The sequence below is a fragment of the Erithacus rubecula genome, assembly GCF_903797595.1.
Source record: "Erithacus rubecula genome assembly, chromosome: 27".
Lineage (NCBI taxonomy): Eukaryota > Metazoa > Chordata > Aves > Passeriformes > Muscicapidae > Erithacus > Erithacus rubecula.
The window spans coordinates 3,136,335-3,150,038 of NC_136679.1; the positions used below are offsets into that span (position 1 = coordinate 3,136,335).

A 13,704-nucleotide genomic window follows, 5' to 3' on the forward strand; every position below is an offset into this window, starting at 1 on the left:
GTAGAGAAGTGAATTCCAAGTTCAGCTGTCATTCCTTTGAGAATCCTTAAAACACGAGGGTTTTGAGAATGTGGCAAAAAGCAGACCTCAGAAATTGCAGAACTGTAAATAGAGCGAAGCAGTAGCCTTAAGATTTGTCAGAAGAAAAGTTCTATAAGATGTAGAACGCAAGGACAAATAAAACAATGGTCTGTGTATTAACTCTTGGCTGGAATAACACCCTAACTTGCAGAAAAGTACATCTAGCATGATGTTAGGAAGTTCTAAACCTAATAATGGAGTTGTGTTCATTGTACATTACAGATTTACAAGCAGGTATTTTGGTCGAAATTAGCAATGTACATGCAGTTATAGCAGTTGGATAAAACTATTGCCAGTGTGCTTGTGTTTTTTGTGATTGGTCCAAAACATTTTCAAAGTGTATTGTAGCATCAAGTAATGTGGCTTCTGGCCATGATGTGAGCTGCAGGCGATCTCCCATTGTTCTAATCATGTAATGAGACTGATGTTGGAAAATAAACAGCTCGAGATGTGTTCCACAGCAGTCCAGTCTCGTTTGCGGTTCTGTACATACACCTGCGGCCGGCAAGAAATGGTGCCCTTCCTGTCTGAGGATGTATACATTAGAAGAATATTTTAAAAAATTAAAAATAAAAAAAACCCCAAAACTGTGGGGAGCTGGAGTGCCGGAGACCCAGGCTACTATTTTCTCGTCGTCTGCAGCTGATATTGTTGTAAGCTATAAACAGCAACTTCAGGGCTTCCTGAGTGACGAGATGCGAGGGCCGGGCGGGCAGTGCGTGGCCCCGTGTCCCGCAGCAGGCAGGCTGGCAGCCGTGTGCCGGGGCCGTGGCGGGCTGTGCGGTGTCGCGGTGCCCCCGCGGGCTCGGGGCACACGAAGGAGCTGCGGAGCCGCCCGGGGCCCGGCGGGCGGAGCGGCAGCGCCCCCTGCTGGCCGCGGGCGGCGCTGTGCCCCCGGCCCCGCCCGGCCCCGCCCGCGGCGGTTCGTGCCCGGCCGCAGCCCCGGCTCCTCTGCCCGTGGCCCAGCGCGCAGTAATACACGGCCGCGTCCCCGCGCCGGGGTCGCCCCAGCCACAGGGCGCTCCATCGCCGATCTGCTGACACTGAAACTTGACCCGGTCTGTCGGGTAGCTCTCTGATCTCTTTGTGAGCGCTCACGAGGAATTCGGGTCCTCGACCCGGGAGATGACGGTACCAGAGGATAGTTTCACTAGTCTGGATTTGTGGATGTGAGCAGGTGATGTTTATTCCGGTGCCCTCGATGGTCTCCAGTGACGGTTCCTGCTGTACCTGGGCTCTGGTTACGGCCACTGTACGAGAGAATAGAACTATCACCTTTTTTTTCTGCAGCAAATGCCGTGCACGCGGGGTTGGGAAAGGGCAGAGGAGGACAGATCACAGGTAGCTGGAATATGTTCTGAGAATAAAGGATGGAGATAGTATTTCTCAGAGAGTGATTACTTGGGATAAGAATGTGAGACACTTTGGGGAAATGTCAGACTGCAGAGGTGAAGACTGGAATGAGGGAAGAGGGTTTGAAATGAATGGACTGGGAGGAGATTGAATGAATCAATGAATGAGTAAAGAAATGGAATCGGAGAGCAGGCAAACTGGTAGAGAACGGATTCATTGAGGAGATGTCGGTTAAGGGCAGTATGTGAAAAAGAAGGAAGGAGGAGCACGAATGACAGAGAGAAATCCTGAGCCCATTGCTTATCCCAGGGAGACCCAGACACCCAGCCACAGCCTCTGCCACCTGCACTGCCACCCCCGCGCACCGAGCAGCAGCGCGGCCAGCGCCGCCAGCCCCGCGCCCCGACACCGCCGCATGGCGCCGGCCGAGCCTCGCTGCCCCCTCAGCCCCGGCTCTCTGCTCCGGCAGCGCCCGCTTCTCCCCTCTGCTCTCCCCTCCCCGCCGCCAGCTCCGCCCCGGGGCTGAGCCCTGCGCCGGTGCCGCTCGGGCTCTCGCCGGGTCCTGGCTGGGTGCGGGGGGGAGGAGAGCGGTGGGAGAGGGGCAGCGCTCGGAGCTGCGGCTCACGGAGACAGTGGGGCCAAGTGCGCGGAGCGGGAGCCGTTTGTGCTGAAACAATGATCTTAGAAAATTAGGATTTTAGTGACCTTGCTGAAAACAATTAAAAAATTAGAAGGGAGTAGTTATCTGAAACTTAAATAATTAATTGTCTGTCATTTCATGTTTGCTCAGCTGCGCTTACCATGGGAAAAGACGAAACTAGAGAGCAGAACCAGAAGAACATAGACAATGCAACTAGAAACCCATTCTTTGGAAAATTGGACTATCCCCAGAAATCATTTGTATTGTCAGTAATACCAAAGGTCAAGAGTTTAGGTTGAGGAAGACTCACCTTACTTTCTCCTTTTAAGACCCCTCCCCACGGAAACGGCCCCAGACTTAATTTAAAAGTCAATCACGCATGCTTAGTAGCTATTTAAGCTAATTATCATAAGAAGCGGGGCATGGGAGGGCTGTTATTATGAATATATATTTCTTTGATTCCTCTGCTAATAAATGGACTTGGTAATCATGTGTAATTTTGCAGTACGTATTAGAGGATTACCTCACGCTGCTGCCCAGCGCTGAATAAACATACACTTTCTCACTTTAAATTGTTAGAGAGTCTTTTGTCCGTCACAGTTGAGTATCGGTATTAGACCAATACTCATATTTTGATCATTCAGTCCCGGGGAGCACAGGAGCCACAGATTCTTTTCTCACCTCTCCCCCACAGCCTATTCCTTTCTGTTCCCCTTCCACTGAGTAGTGGGGATTTCGGAATTGTCTTTCGATGCACGTGCTTTTAAGAAGAGACAAGGGACACAGGAAGCAGAAGGTCTTGATGGTCTCCAGACCCTGGACTCCTTGCCTGTCAAAGAGAGCATCTGTTTCGGCAACGATTGGAAAGGCAGTAAAACGGTTGTGCAATATCAGCTGAAAGAGAGGACTGGGATTCTGTGAGAGAAAGAACTCTGCAGTCAGGAAGGTCAGTGAAGGAGAGAGAGAAGCTTCTGCAGGCACCAGAGCGCTGATATTTCTGCAGGCTGTGGTGAAGATTATGGAGAGGGAGGCTGTAGCCCTACTGCCTATGAAAGTCTATGGTAAAGCAGAAATCCACCCATGGAAGATCCAAAGCCACAGTAGGTGGATGTGTCCTTAAGGAAGGTGTGAGCCCGTGGAACCCTCCACTGAAGCAGGGTCCTGGCAGGACTGTACCTCCATTGAGAGGAGCCCATTCTGGATCTGATTCTCTGGCAGGATGCGTGGGTATAATTGTCAGGGAAATCCGTCTGGGCTCAAGGATCAGAAGGAACCGCCTTGCATTCTCAACACCTTCTCAATGGGAAATTTAGGTGCGACTGCATTCACATGTAGTGTCTGACTCTGTGAAGAGTCCATTTGGAGGGAATATTATCGGATAATGGATCCGATATATGAACTAAATTTCAGTGTAGCATGCTACTGGCGGCTCCTCATATAAACGACCTGGAGATGTCGCTTGCCCTTCAGAAAAGAGATCAGCAGCTTTGGGATAGAGGAGAGAGGAAAGACACATGACAGAGGCTGGGTAGGAATATGTACCATAGCTGATGCCCTTTTGACACAACGCTAGGTCAGAGGATGCCATGTACACTATAAGGCACTGAGCTCTTTTGGTAGGAAAGGTCCTTGGGAAGGGGCGTGGTGCCCTCCGAGCCTCAGGCAGACCATGTCGGTGCGCACACGGAGCCGTGTCCGGGCGGGGCTGTTCGGTGCCGCCGGGAGCGGAGCCGCCCGCAGCCCGCGCTGAGCAGAGGGGCTGAGCGCGCGCGGGGACTCGGAGCCGGAGCTGGCGGGGGCGGAGCGGCAGCGCCCCCTGCTGGCCGCGGGCGGCGCTGTGCCCCCGGCCCCGCCCGGCCCCGCCCGCGGCGGTTCGTGCCCGGCCGCAGCCCCGGCTCCTCTGCCCGTGGCCCAGCGCGCAGTAATACACGGCCGCGTCCCCGCGCCGGGGCCGCCCGAGCCACAGCGCGCTCCAACGCCCGTCCTCCGACACCGACAGCTTTCCTGCGATGGCCGGAACATCCTTGGACCCACTAAAAGTGAGTGCGAGGAATTCGGGGCTTTGGCCCGGGAGATGGCGATAGAAATGGATGTAATCGCCGCTCACTTTCCTGGGATGTGAGCAGTTGATGTTAATGCCGGTGCCCTCGGTGGTTTCCAGGAATGGCTCCTGCTGCACCTGGGCTCTGCCTGATGCCACTGCCGGGGACAGAAAAAGGACAAACCTGAAATCCAACATTGCCCTGGTGCACAGAACACAGCTCCCAGAAAGAATCGGAAACGTACAGAGAAGACAGTTCCCAGAAGATTTCAAGATAAGCAGGAACGGAAATATCCAGGAATCGTTTCTGGAGAGATGAATGCGTGAAATACAGGACGCTCAGAAATCACAAGAAAATGGGAGGATGTAGGAAAAAGCACGAAAAGACAGAAAACTTCGAAGAGATGAACGATAAGAAAGTAATTTCGTAAGGTGTAAACAGGCAATGTTTTGCAGGGTTGAGCAGAGAAAAATATCCGGGGATTCCTGAGGGAGAACGGGATAGAGAAGAGAGAGGAAAGAACTGGAGAGGAGCGGGAGGGGAGAGGTGTGTGAAGAAGGAGGCAGGACGGCAGCCTGCAGGGCCGTGCGGGATGAGCCCAGCCCCGGCCGCGGCCCCTTGGCCGCCACCCCCGCGCACCGAGCAGCAGCGCGGCCAGCGCCGCCAGCCCCGCGCCCCGACACCGCCGCATGGCGCCGCACCGCCGGCCGAGCAGCGCTGTGCCCCTCAGCCCCGGCTCTCTCTGCGGCCCTGCCGCCTCCTCTGCCACGCCAACAGCTCCGCCCCGGCCGGCCTCAGCCCCCGCCTCTCCCAGCAGCGGCACAGCCAGCGACACAAGGACGTTCGGCATGGCCAGGGTCAGGACACAGCTCTGTCCCATCCCACACACCACCCACCCTGCATCCGAACCACATCCATCCACATCAGCCGGGCGTGAGCTTTGGAGGGCCAGGAGAAAGAGGGCTCGGGACATAGGGGCTGCATTGCAGCGCCTCTTCCCTGCACACATCTGTAGCGAGCAGCTGCCGTCAGCACTCAGCTGCACTCGGGCTCCTGCTGAGCCTGGCAAGCTGCTGCTCTGTGCTGTGCAGGGCCAGAGCAGTGCTCCGTGTCCCTGGCATAGTCAGGGAATTCCCTCCCGATGAGGGACACACGAGGACAGACATAGGCTGGTGCACAGCAGTGTGGAGCCATCTTCTATATCTGTGCTTCCCGTGTGTCCATGCAAACGGGGCTGCTGCAAGAACAACCAGGGCAGGAACACAGAACCAGCCCTGGGTTCTACTGAGAACTTGTGGGCCACAAGCTGCAGGGCTGCTGTGTGGAAGGACAATGTCTCAGTCATGCACAGGGTGTATTTTTCTTTACTTAGAGTCTGCTCAGTGCTAAAATGAGTCATAACAAACCATAATATTTTCACAAGGGGTGTGTCACAATGGACGTGGTGAAAACCATCAGGCCATTATACACATGTAATGCAACTTCTGGTGGGCACTGGGGTGATGCCTGCATTCCTTTTCCATGCTCAGCCTTGTAAATGACACCTCCCCTCCCTCCCCTGGCTTGTTGCTTAGCCCAGGAAGCTCCCTGCACCAGGGTGTCTCGCACAGCACACAGGTACAAGGCACTGTCAGAGCCCTCCACTTCCTCCACCTTCAGCACACTGGATTTCCCCGTGGTGTTCAGGTGCGTGGTGATACGGCCGCTGTGCCTGGGGCCAGTCCCTGATTGATAGGAGAGCAGCTGGGGGGCTTGGCCTTTCCGCAGCTGGTACCAGAGCAAGGCAGGAAAACCAATCATCTGGTATTTGCAGGTGGTGTGGAAGGTGTGTCCCTGCTTCACCGTGACTTGTCCATCTTCCTGGATGACCGTGATCTGCCCAGAAGTGCCTGGAAGGAAGTCAATGTCAGCATATCCACAGAGAAGGACTACAGTCAGGAGAAGCAAAACCCTGGTGCAGAAAGCTCTCTGTCCTGCAGGGAAGACCTCAGATTTTCAGAGATGCAGGTGAGAGTGATTTTTGGGATGTCAGAGTTCTCAGCACAGCAAATTCATTGCAAGATCTGGACTGTGTCCCTGCTCCTAGTTTACTGCTCAGACAATCTGGGAACAGTCTGGATTGTTTTGCTCAATCAGGTTGAGGAGCCCACCGAGGTTCAGCAAATGGATTAATTGTGCTTCCTCATCCCTGTCACCTCTGAGGACTCCTCGATCCCTGAGTACACACAAAACTGAGACTGGAAAGAGGGGTCCTAGTCGTGCTGTCAGCCCAAAGAACACTGGAAGCTGTGTCAGTGCTGTGTCAGTCTGCAGGCAGAAAGGGACACCCTGTAAGGGTCATTGAAATGGGAAAATTTGAGGTGCCTGGGGCAAGTTTACAGGGTCTGTGAATTGACATTTAAATAGGAGCAATATAGCACTTCAAAGACAGACGAAATCTCCTGAGGTGACAGAAGAAGGATAAAAAAGAGAGACAGAGGGCTATAAATTTAAGGTGAGAGAGAAGGCAGAGACATGGTCTGAGGTTTGTCTTCTCTACCTTCTCTTTTCCTTTAGAAATCAAAGACCTTCTTGAGTAAACGCCTACAAAACCACAAAGAGAAACCGATTTTCTCAGCCTTCCCCTCTAGTCACTGGCATTTTCCCCATCAGGTCGTGAAGGGGCTGTTGAGGGTTTCCTAGGGAATGAATAATAAGAAGAGGGACTTGGGGAACTGGCAGAACTTACCCAGGAGCTGTCCCAGGAGGACGGTGAGGATGAGATGTGCGAGGTGCATGGCGAGAGCAAGCTGCGTGTTTGCCGAGTGAGGAAGTGTCAGAAACCACGTCGCAGCCCCGGGATAGCAGAGGTGCAGGAAACACCTCTGTGCAAAGAGAACAGCAGAAGCAGCAGCGGGAGCAGGCAGAGCAATGGCCTGTCCTTGGCGTGCCTGAAATGCTCGTGCTGCGTTTGTCGCTGCTCCAGCAGCAGCCCCCGTGGCTCCCTCAGGCAGCGGCATTGGGAGCATTCCGTGCCTCTGGCGCCTCAGCCATGGCGAGGGGCTGTTCCCGCTCAGCTCGCAGTGGAGTCCTCACCTCCCCAGCTGCAATGGCCAGCTCTGCTGCACACCCCGTGCTGGCCATTGGGGAGCTCAGGGGCTTCTTCCCTGCTGAGCTTTCTCGCCTGCCTGGGCTCAGTTCTATTTCCTTTAGGAACAGGGAACTCACACAGTGTCTCTGCCCCTTCTCTGTTGGCCGCCTGCATCTGCCTGGGACAAATGCTTCTATCCCACGTCCCTCACTCCCATCCTCCTTTCCATATCAACTCCAGAGTAATCAAATACTGGTCATTTTGGTTTTCTCTAAAATTGGTGTGTAGCACAAAAAACCACATGTGGAATAACGTCAACAATATTGCACTTATGATAATGCTGGTAATAGCAACATTCTCAGGCAGGTGTTGCTCCTCGCCATCGTCTAGTAGTCGAATTGGAAGGTTCTGTGTTTGTCGCAGATTTTCCAAGTGAAAACCCATCCTTCTACCGTCTCCTTCGAAGATGGTGCCTTCTTTTGCATCAGAGGAGACAACAGATTGTAAGACATGTACCGGGAGATGAGGATTCATCCCAGTAGTTGTGGTGAGAAGCGAAACTTGCACCCAGTCTTGCTGATGCCAGAGACAGCAGCACTGGCAATCTCTCCTTTCCTGGGGCTTCCATGTCCTCTCTCATCATCTCTAACCCTTTTCTACTGACCAAGCTCAGCATGAGCCAATCCACAGCCACAGCCGCTGGCTCCTAAATGCTCATCAATTAGAGGTTGATGAACTCTGAGCTGCCCCTTTCATTTGCTTATCACCTACTGCTACATTGGTGTCACTGTGTGCTTTGATAATTGCTTTCCTTTTCTCTTGTTCTTCCCATGGAATTGAAAGTGGACCTGAAGTGAGCAACAGAGAACCAGACCTTCTCCCCTTTCCCATGTTTTGACTATGGTGTGCTTTGATCTTGCTCATTGCAATGAGTTTCTGAAGATGCTGAAAGGCTCCTGTCCCTAAAGGAAACTGGGTCACTAGAGCAAGTATTTGGAGGGAAACCTCTTGCGGAGCTCATCGTTTCAAATGTCTCCCTCCAACACTTTCAGTCTTTCTAAATTCTGTGATTTGCTCTTCTGGGTGTTTGATTAGATATTAAAGTGAAGGAAAAGGGACCAATCAGTTTAAAGTTGAAAGTCGGTGTGAGAGAGTCCTCAGTTTGAAAAGGAGCCCTACTCCAACAGATGTATTTTTTTCCTTCCCAGATATTTTGCAGTTTCACAATAGTTGTGAGGACAGATCAATGTGTCATTGGGAAACCTGAGTATTAGAACAAAATCTAGAGAAGATAGTTGAATTCTAACGAAAGGGGGATTCAAATTACACCTCCCTTAACCATCCATATAGAGAATGCTGCTTGTTATGCACCTTCTAGTATGGAACAGAGACATTACTGTAGGGACAAAGATGGAGATTCCTTTGTTACATCATGAAGCCACATTGCAAAAACCTTTCATGCCATGACCCACTGAGGTGAAAGCACTGCCTGAATTAACCCCTGAGTGCCTGTGAGTGCAGCTGCTTTGTCAGCTCTCAGCACAGACGCTCTCCCGGAGCAGCTCTTTGATTTGCTTTGCAAAGCAGGCTGAGAGCAGCAGCAGCAGCCGTGGCCGGGGAGCCGCTGGTGATGGCAGAGGCGGTGAGCTCAGCAGTTTAGTGTGAGGCAGAGGCGGCCGAGGGAGCGAGGGCCGGGCGGGCAGTGCGTGGCCCCGTGTCCCGCAGCAGGCAGGCTGGCAGCCGTGTGTCGGGGCCGTGGCGGGCTGTGCGGTGTCGCGGTGCCCCCGCGGGCTCGGGGCACACGAAGGAGCTGCGGAGCCGCCCGGGGCCCGGCGGGCGGAGCGGCAGCGCCCCCTGCTGGCCGCGGGCGGCGCTGTGCCCCCGGCCCCGCCCGGCCCCGCCCGCGGCGGTTCGTGCCCGGCCGCAGCCCCGGCTCCTCTGCCCGTGGCCCAGCGCGCAGTAATACACGGCCGCGTCCCCGCGCCGGGGCCGCCCGAGCCACAGCGCGCTCCAACGCCCGTCCTCCGACACCGACAGCTTTCCTGCGATGGCCGGAACATCCTTGGACCCACTAAAAGTGAGTGCGAGGAATTCGGGGCTTTGGCCCGGGAGCTGACGGTAGAAGTGGATGTATTGGCCAATCTGTTTGCTGGAGTGTGAGCAGTTGAGGTTGATGCCGGTGCCCTCGGTGGTTTCCAAGAATGGCTCCTGCTGCACCTGGGCTGTGCCTGAAGCCACTGCAGGGGACAGAAAAAGGACAAACATGAAATCCGACATTGCCCTGGTGCACAGATAAAGGATCGCTGAAACACTCACAAACGGACAGACATGGAAAACAGTTTCCATAGGATTTGTAGATATGCAGGAATAGAAATGTCCAGGAATGTTTTGTGGAGAGATGAATGCATGAAACAAAGGACTCTCAGGAGTCACTGGGAAAGGGGAGGATGTCGGAGAAAGCAGGGAAAGACAGAAAACTTCGAAGAGATGAACGATAAGAAGGTAATATCGTAAGGTGTAGAAAAGCAAGGTTTGGCAGGGATGAGCAGAGAATGGAATCCGGAGATTCCTGAGGGACAACGTGATGGACAAGAGGAAGGAATGAACAGTTGAACAGCGCGAGGCAAGAAGTGTGTGAAGAAGGAGGCAGGACGGCAGCCTGGAGGGCCGTGCGGGATGAGCCCAGCCCCGGCCGCGGCCCCTTGGCCGCCACCCCCGCGCACCGAGCAGCAGCGCGGCCAGCGCCGCCAGCCCCGCGCCCCGACACCGCCGCATGGCGCCGCACCGCCGGCCGAGCAGCGCTGTGCCCCTCAGCCCCGGCTCTCTCTGCGGCCCTGCCATCTCTGCCACGCCAACAGCTCCGCCCCGGCCGGCCTCAGCCCCCGCCTCTCCCAGCAGCGGCACAGCCAGCGACACAAGGACGTTCGGCATGGCCAGGGACAGGACACAGTTCTGTCCCATCCCACACACACACCCACACCGCATCGCAAGCTGTGCAAGTTTAGGACAAATTTGGGGAAAAAGAGCTCCAAAGACCCCCTCCCCTTTTTTTTTTTTTACAATTCTTTTTTTTACTGAGCTTAGAAAGAATTGTTCTTCTGGTGAAAATGGAAAAAACTTTTTTATTAACGAAATTACAAAAGAAACACTCCCCAACCCAAACCCAGATAAGACGAACCCAGCTGGTCCTCGCCGGGGAGAGCGGCAGAGCCTCCCAAGCCGACCTCCAGCAGCGGCCCCCGAAGTTCAGATCCTCGTCTTCTGGAGTTGGTGCTCTCCTGGAGCAGGGAGAAGGGAGAGAGGGGGAGGGGCAGCCGGGAGCAGGCCCAAAGCAAGCCCAAGACAAGCTAAAGCGAGCCCAAGACAAGCAAAAGCAAACCCAAGACAAGCCAACACAGGGGCACAGACAAAACAGCTGGGGGAAAAAGGAAAAAAACGGCCAAAGCAGCCAGGGGAGGGGGTTAAAGCTGAACAGACGGCAGAGAGCAAGACACAGCCCACAACCGAAGCGCAGCAAGAGAGAGAGCCAGAAAACACCAGCCTAGATAAAACTGTCCGAGGGAGGGACCGGCAGCGGCACAGGGGAAGCAAGGAGAGGTGCTAGTCCAAACATCAGCCCATAACACAAGCGCATCCATCGATATCACGTTACAGTGAGCTTTGGAGGGGCAGGAGAGGGAGGCCTCGGGACACAGGGGCTGCATTTCAGCGCCTCTTCCCTGCACACATCTGTAGCGAGCAGCTGCCGTCAGCGCTCAGCTGCACTCGGGCTCCTGCTGAGCCTGGCAAGCTGCTGCTCTGTGCTGTGCAGGGCCAGAGCAGTGCTCCGTGTCCCTGGCATAGTCAGGGAATTCCCTTCCGATGAAGGACACACGGGGACAGACACAGGCTGGTGCACAGCAGTGTGGAGCCATGCACAAATCTGTGCCTCCCTTGTGTCCATTTAAACGGGGCTGCTGCAAGGTCATCCAGGGCAGGAACACAGAATCAGCCCTGGGTTCTGTTGAGAACTTGTGGGACCAAAACCAGCAAGGCTGCAGTGTGGAAGCACAGGGTCACAGATATGCACAGGGGATATTTTTCTTTGCTTAGACACTGCACAATGCAGAAATGATTCAAATTAATCCAGGATGTTTTCCCAAGACAAGTGTCTCAATGGACATACTGAAAATCATCAGACCTCTGAAAACACATAGGGCGCTACTTTTGATGAGCACTGTGGTGAGATCAGCGTTCCTTCTCCAATATCAGAACTCCACATAATCCTCCCCTCCCTCCCCTGGGGTTGTTGCTCAGCCCAGGAAGCTCCCTGCACCAGGGTGTCTTGCACAGCACACAGGTACAAGGCACTGTCAGAGCCCTCCACTTCCTCCACCTTCAGCACACTGGATTTCCCCGAGGTGTTCAGGTGCGTGGTGATACGGCCGCTGTGCCTGGGGCCAGTCCCTGATTGATAGGAGAGCAGCTGGGGGGCTTGGCCTTTCCGCAGCTGGTACCAGAACAAGGCAGGAAAACCACTGATCTGATATTTGCAGGTGGTGTGGAAGGTGTGTCCCTGCTTCACTGTGACTTGTGCATCTTCCTGGGTGACCGTAACCTGGCCGGAGGTGCCTGGAAGAAAGTCAAGATCAGCATCTCCACAAGGAAGGAGTACAGTCAGGAGAAGCAAAACCCTGTAGGAGAAACCTCTCTGTCCTGCAGGGAAGACCTGAGATTTTCAGACAGGCAGGAGAGAGTGATTTTGGTTTGGGCGTCAGAGCTCTCAGCACAGCAAATTCCTCGCAGGAGCTGGACTCTGGCCCTGTTCCTAATTTACTGCTCAGACAATCTGTGTACAGCCTGAATTTTATTTCCTTAATCGGGTTGAGGAGCCCACCGAGGTTCATCAAAGGGCTTCGTTCTGCTTCCCCATCCCTGTCACCTCTGAGGGCTCCTCAATCCCTGAGAACACGCAAAGATGAGCTTGGAAAGTGGGAGCCCTGTTTGTGCTGCCAGCCCAGAAAACACTGTGGCAGACTTGTTTCAGTCTGCAGGCAGAAAGGGACACCCTGTAAAAGTCATTGAAATTGAATCTTCGAGGTGCCTGGGGCAGGTTTACAGGGTCTGTGAATTGACATAAATACAGGAGCAATATAGCACTACAAAAAGAGCTGACATTTCCTGAGGTGACAGAAGAAGGATAAAAAAGGGAGGCAAAAAGTGATTAATTTAAGGTGAGACACAAGACCGAGACGTGGTCTGGGGTTTTTCTTCTGTCCCATATCTTTTTCTTTAGAAATCAAAGACCTTCTTGAATAAGCGCTTACAAAACAACAAAGAGGAACCGACTTTTCTCAGCCTTTTCCCTCCAATAACTCACATTTGCCCATTACGGTCCTTAAGGTGCTGTTGAGGGTTTTCTGGGGAAGGAACAAGAGGAATAATGCCTTGGAGAACAGGCAGGACTTACCCAGGAGCTGTCCCAGGAAGACGGTGAGGATGAGATGTGCGAGGTGCATGGCGAGAGCAAGCTGCGTGTTTGCCGAGTGAGGAAGAGTCAGAAACCACGTCGCAGCCCCGAGACAGCAGAGGTGCAGGAAACGCCTCTGTGCAAAGGGAGCAGCAGCGGGAGCAGGCAGAGCGATGGCCTGTCCTTGGCGTGCCTGAAATGCTCGTGCTGCGTTTGTCGCTGCTCCAGCAGCAGCCCCCGTGGCTCCCTCAGGCAGCGGCATTGGGAGCATTCCGTGCCTCTGGCGCCTCAGCCATGGCGAGGGGCTGTTCCCGCTCAGCTCGCAGTGGAGTCCTCACCTCCCCAGCTGCAATGGCCAGCTCTGCTGCACACCCCGTGCTGGCCATTGGGGAGCTCAGGGACTCCTTCCCCGCTGAGATTTCTTGCCTGTCTGGGCTCAATTCTATTTCCTTTAGGAACAGGGGACTCCACTGTCTCTGCCCCTTCTCTGCTGGCCGCCTTCATCTGCCTGGGACAAATGCCTCTCTCCCACGTCCCTCACTCCTATCCTCCTTTCCATATCAACTCCAGAGTAATCAAATACTGGTCATTTCGGTTTTCTCTAAAATGGGTTTGTAGCACAAATAAACATATGGAATAACGTCAACAATATTGCACTTATGATAATGCTGGTAATAGGAACATTCTCATACAGGAGTTGCACCTCTCCGTGGTTTAGTAAGAGAATTGGAGGATTCTGTGTTTGTCACAGATTTTCCAAGTGAAAACTTATCCTTCTAGGGGTTCCTTCGAAGATTGTGCCTTCTTAGGCATCAGAGCAGAGAATAGCTGCTAAGATATGTACTGGGAGATGAGGATTCTTCTCAGCAGTTGTGCTGAGAAGCGAAACTTGCAACCATCCCTGCTGATCCTAGAGACACAGCAGTGGCAGTATTTCCTTTCCTGGGGAATCTATGTCCTCTCGTCCTCTCTAACCCTTTGTCACTGATAAAGCTCAGCCTGAGCCAATCCACAGCCACAGCCGCTGGTTCCTAAATGCTCATCAATTAGAGGTTGATTACCTCTGAGC

The 13,704-nt window shown here is 53.8% G+C and overlaps 1 protein-coding gene and 1 gene segment (V, D, J or C); both read right to left on the minus strand.

Annotated features, from left to right (window-relative positions):
• Positions 1-702: 702 nt before the first annotated feature.
• Positions 703-2,085, minus strand: LOC306812881 (uncharacterized protein; the record flags this gene model as incomplete). The annotated part of the gene is made up of 2 exons (XM_079327804.1): positions 1,800-2,085; positions 703-1,331 (listed from the first exon to the last, which is right to left on the minus strand). The coding sequence occupies exons 1-2, from the start codon at positions 1,849-1,851 to the stop codon at positions 703-705; spliced, it is 681 nt and encodes a 226-aa protein (XP_079183930.1). The 5' UTR covers positions 1,852-2,085.
• A 3,447-nt stretch (positions 2,086-5,532) lies between these two features.
• On the minus strand, positions 5,533-12,801 carry LOC306812911 (T cell receptor alpha variable 1-1-like). The segment is given in 2 exons: positions 12,636-12,801; positions 5,533-6,005 (listed from the first exon to the last, which is right to left on the minus strand).
• Positions 12,802-13,704: the final 903 nt, after the last annotated feature.